The sequence below is a fragment of the Bidens hawaiensis genome, unplaced genomic scaffold (assembly GCF_021521415.1).
Source record: "Bidens hawaiensis isolate Kalapana, Puna unplaced genomic scaffold, B.hawaiensis_p1.1 tig00009820_1, whole genome shotgun sequence".
NCBI lineage: Eukaryota > Viridiplantae > Streptophyta > Magnoliopsida > Asterales > Asteraceae > Bidens > Bidens hawaiensis.
The window spans coordinates 4734-9491 of NW_027504985.1; the positions used below are offsets into that span (position 1 = coordinate 4734).

The 4758-nt window shown below is 37.1% G+C and overlaps 1 protein-coding gene across 2 annotated transcripts; it reads right to left on the reverse strand.

Moving 5' to 3' along the window:
* Nucleotides 1–2196: 2196 nt before the first annotated feature.
* LOC143609707 (delta(12)-fatty-acid desaturase-like) lies at nucleotides 2197–3594 on the reverse strand. 2 transcript variants are annotated; one of them, XM_077084389.1, is made up of 2 exons: nucleotides 3527–3594; nucleotides 2197–3425 (listed from the first exon to the last, which is right to left on the reverse strand). In XM_077084389.1, the coding sequence occupies exon 2, from the start codon at nucleotides 3399–3401 to the stop codon at nucleotides 2271–2273; it is 1131 nt and encodes a 376-aa protein (XP_076940504.1). In that variant the 5' UTR covers nucleotides 3402–3425; nucleotides 3527–3594; the 3' UTR covers nucleotides 2197–2270. The 2 variants fall into 2 exon arrangements, with proteins under 2 accessions (XP_076940504.1, XP_076940503.1); XM_077084388.1 differs by having other exon boundaries at nucleotides 3533–3551.
* Nucleotides 3595–4758: the final 1164 nt, after the last annotated feature.

The following is a 4758-nucleotide window of genomic DNA, read 5'->3' on the forward strand; positions in this document are numbered from 1 at the left end:
AATAAAATCAATATCTGCAAAAAGGGGAGTATCAAATTATTTTATGGTAAAAAATTCATTTATTTCAATTCTTTTGAAAGAACAAGAAGAAAACAAAGAAAACAGAGGATCTGTTGAATTTCAAGTAGTAAGTTTCACCAATAAGATACGGAGACTTACTTCACATTTGGAATTGCACAAAAAAGACTATTTATCTCAGAGAGGTCTGCGGAAAATTTTGGGAAAACGTCAACGGTTGCTGGCTTATTTGTCAAAACAAAATAGAGCGCGTTATAAAGAATTAATAGGGCGGTTGGATATTCGAGAGAGAAAAAGTCGTTAATTTGAAGAAATTGAAGAGTTCATTTGAATTCTTCGCTTAAAGTTTGATGAACTTCTTTTCGCTTTCAGCAATTCATGGAAGAATGAATCAGGAAAAACCTATGACTGTACCATCTACAAGAAAAGACCTCATGATAGTAAATATGGGACCTCACCACCCATCAATGCATGGTGTTCTTCGACTCATTGTTACTCTAGATGGTGAAGATGTTATTGACTGTGAACCAATATTGGGTTATTTACACAGAGGTATGGAAAAAATTGCGGAAAATCGAACAATTATACAATATTTGCCTTATGTAACACGTTGGGATTATTTAGCTACTATGTTCACAGAAGCAATAACTGTAAATGCGCCAGAGCAATTAGGCAATATTAAAGTCCCTAAAAGGGCCAGTTATATCAGAGTCATTATGTTGGAGTTAAGTCGTATAGCTTCGCATTTGTTATGGCTTGGCCCTTTTATGGCAGATATTGGGGCACAGACTCCTTTCTTCTATATTTTTCGCGAAAGAGAATTGATATATGACCTATTCGAAGCTGCCACCGGTATGCGAATGATGCACAATTTTTTTCGTATTGGTGGAGTCGCTGCTGATTTACCTCATGGCTGGATAGATAAATGTTTGGATTTTTGCGATTATTTTTTAACAGGAATTGCTGAATATCAAAAGCTTATTACACGGAATCCCATTTTTTTAGAACGGGTTGAGGGAGTGGGCATTATTGGTGGAGAGGAAGCAATCAATTGGGGTTTGTCGGGACAATGCTACGAGCTTCCGGAATAAAATGGGATCTTCGTAAAGTTGATCATTATGAGTGTTACGATGAATTTGATTGGGAAGTCCAATGGCAAAAAGAGGGGGATTCATTAGCTTTGACCGACATATGCAAATATGTTAAAATGATTTTTCAAGTCTTTCTTGTTTAACTTTGACCGACAATGTTTTTGTTTGTGTTATATAATACTTGATGTAAAATATATGAATGAATTGGGTTTTAAATGTGTTTTTCATTGATATAATTTTCATCAAGTATTATATGACACAAACAAAAATATTTATGGTCAAGGTTGAAAAAGAAAGACTTAAAAAGTCAAACTATGACACTTATAATGGGACGGAGGGAGTATGACCTATCGTATTTGGTAATTTTACAATCTATTAGCACTTTTAAGTTAGCCCTGCTTGCGGTGCGCACATATGATGTATATATGTGTGAACCCTCGGGTGGGCAAAAGTGAAATTGCACTAATTTTGACGTTATTTTACTAATCTCGTGAAAATAACGTTAAAAGTGACGGACAGTTAATCAGGCATCATGTAGTGGCATTGATAGCCGAAAGACAAGGGTACATGCACCGATCAGCCGGTGTCCCGATGATTGAGTGCTATGTGCCTTATGTCCAAGGCTTGATGCAAAACTACTATCGAGCCGGGGGTCTCACCGGAAGCAGCCTCTCTATCCTTATGGGGTAGAGGTAAGGTTGTCTACATCTTACCCTCCTCAGACCCTACTATAGCTTTGCTATTGGTGGGATATACTGAGTACGATGATGATGATGATGATGATGATATTAGCAATTTTAAACAGTTAACGATCCAATTAATTTTGTTCTATTTACACACACACAAGCATATAGGGTATCAAAGATAAATTTCTTTTGCAAGCCTGGGCAATAGAAAAACTAGTAAAAAAGGGACCCAATTTTCATTTAGCTTTAGGCCTCTAAAAAGTTGGGTCGCCTCTAATAATAAGTAGATGTTGTGCCAAAGTAAAACAATTGTGGAAGAGAAAAATAAGAAGGAATAGTCGTAAAATTCCACATTAATATATAATAATTTAGTTACATCATGAGACTCGAGTTCATTTTAAGTAGAGAAGGGGGTGCAAATCTCGGCACATTTATTCTTGCCTTAAGGAGGTCCGCAAAAGATAAGTTACTAAGTCTACTTGCGGAACCAGTAAACACCACTATCCTCAGCACCTTCATCTGGTTCAACATAAACACAGTTCTTTGTTTCTCTCCAGAAAGCCTCTAGGATTGGCGTATCATCATACTTGTAGTAGTCACCCATGATGGGTTTGACCGCTTTGGTGGCCTCTACAGTATTGTAATGTGGAATAGTTGAGATCATATGATGCACCACATGCGAACAAGTTACGTCATGGAAAATACTGTTAAAGATCCCGTAATCCCTGTCGACTGTGGACATGGCACCTCTTAGCCAATCCCACTCTCGTGAGTCGAAGTGAGCTAGGGAAGGATGGCTATGGTGTAGAAAAGTGAAAAAGATGAAATGCGCGTTCATAACAAACAAAGGACCAAAGTAGATGCAAAATAACCATGACGCGCTTGTGGCTTGTGCAATCTTGTAAAGTCCATAGACCGCCGCAAGAATTCCAGCATCAGAGAGCCAAACTAATTTCCTCTCACTGTCATTGAACATAGGACTTTTCGGCCAGAAATGACTCACAAACCCATCATACGGCCTGCCGTGGATATTGAAAGTGAAGTACATGGGAAAGCTGAAACCTAACCTAACAACAGTCATGAACAAGTTGCCTATAGGGTTGTTTAGAACTTCGGAATACAACTTATCGGCCTTTCGTTTGGGGATCCAAACCTCATCGTACTCCATTGAATTGGTGTGAGCATGATGACTACGGTGGCTGTATTTAAACGAAAAGTATGGAGTGAGGAATGCAGAGTGGAAGACAAAACCAATTGCATCATCAAGCCACTCATATTCACTAAAGGCATGATGTCCCAAATCATGACCGATACTCCATATACCCATAAAACTACTACCTTGGATGAACCAGTAAATCGGCCATGCTATGTAATTAAAGGGTTTAGGTAGAAGAGTAATAAAATTTGATGCAATCTTGTAAATTGTGAAGACGATGGCTATGTCAGCAAAAAGATAGTAGAGAGAACGTTGGAGATCGCGTTTATAACAGTGCAATGGTATCGCTTTCTTGAGATCACTAATCTCAAATGGAGGTTTTTTGGTAGGGACACGTTCTAGGACGTTTTTCTCACCGTTGTCAACATTCATCCGACCTCCTGCTCCCATCTTGTTACTTTAAGCAAAACGAACCTACAAAAGGATATATAAATCAGTTACTATGCATTATATCAACTTAAGCCTAAGAGTTAAAGACTGTTCATTTGGATCTAAAAGACCAAAGAAAGAGATACCTTAACCAGAAGCTTTGAGTTTCGCTGCCAGTGTGTTTTCAAAATAGGCCAACCTCATTGCAATTTATACTAGGGGATTGGGAGCTTTAGTCTGGATATCTTTTTTTTTTAATCAGAATTCAGATATCACAGCACAAAGTCACCAACTAAGGTTTTGGATGTATATGATATAACTATACATAATTTAAATAATAATTTGATAAATAACACAAAAGTAAGTTTGACTAGACAAAAATATAGACTTGAAGTTATCTATCCACTCTTCACTTGTTTTGTAATACCTTAAATTGCAACTTTTAGTGGTACCAAGTGATTTTAAAATATAAAAATAAAAGAATGTGACAAAACTATGGAAGATATAAAAGATTCCCTCAACAATAACATGATTTATTTGATTTCGTTCAGAAACTCATGGTTATTTTCGTCCAAGTTGGCGGCCAACCACCAATTTGCTAAAATAATTGTGTAGCTATTTAGATTACTTTCAAACGATTTTTTATTAGGGTTGAAAACATTTCCTGAATTTTAACTATAAAAGTTTATGATCCGATTGTTTTGGGCCAAGGGTAGTATTAACTAAGACTGTTCAAACTGCCGACGCTCTCTCAATCTCGGCTTGTTTATAAGTATTAAAGTTAGGATTGTTCAAACCGCTCGATGGTCACTCAAATTCGGCTTTTTTATAAGTACTAACTAGGATTGTTCAAACCGCTCAATGCTTGCTCGATTTCGGCTCGTTTATAAACGAGCCAATTGGCTTGGTTCAGTTTGTAAACAAGCCAAGCAATGAGCAAAGACACACTTAGTTCGGCTCAGTTCAATTGATGGTTCTTGCATACGTGTGGGTAGGATTTTGGAAGATAAACATTTATAAAAGCTACAAAATTGTCGGAGTTAAGGGTAGTTAACAAGATTAGGCGGGGCCTGGCGGTAAACGAGAAGAAATGTGACAATGTTGATACTCCTCGATAGAGGTGCACAGATCAGTTTTTTTAACCTAAATTGTTTACTTTGAGTAGGAAGTGAACCGATTCATGTTAACCAATCAAAAACGGTGCAACCGGTTTGGGTTGGAACTAGTGTAAGGAGGAGGCTAGAAAACCAAACTGGTGAAACTCGTTAGGGTCGATCTTACACTGATATGTAAAACCTGTTTGGAAACAAGTTTAATATAAATGAAAAAACAAATTAAAGAGGTTAGTTAAATATAAATTAATAGCAGGTTCTAAACA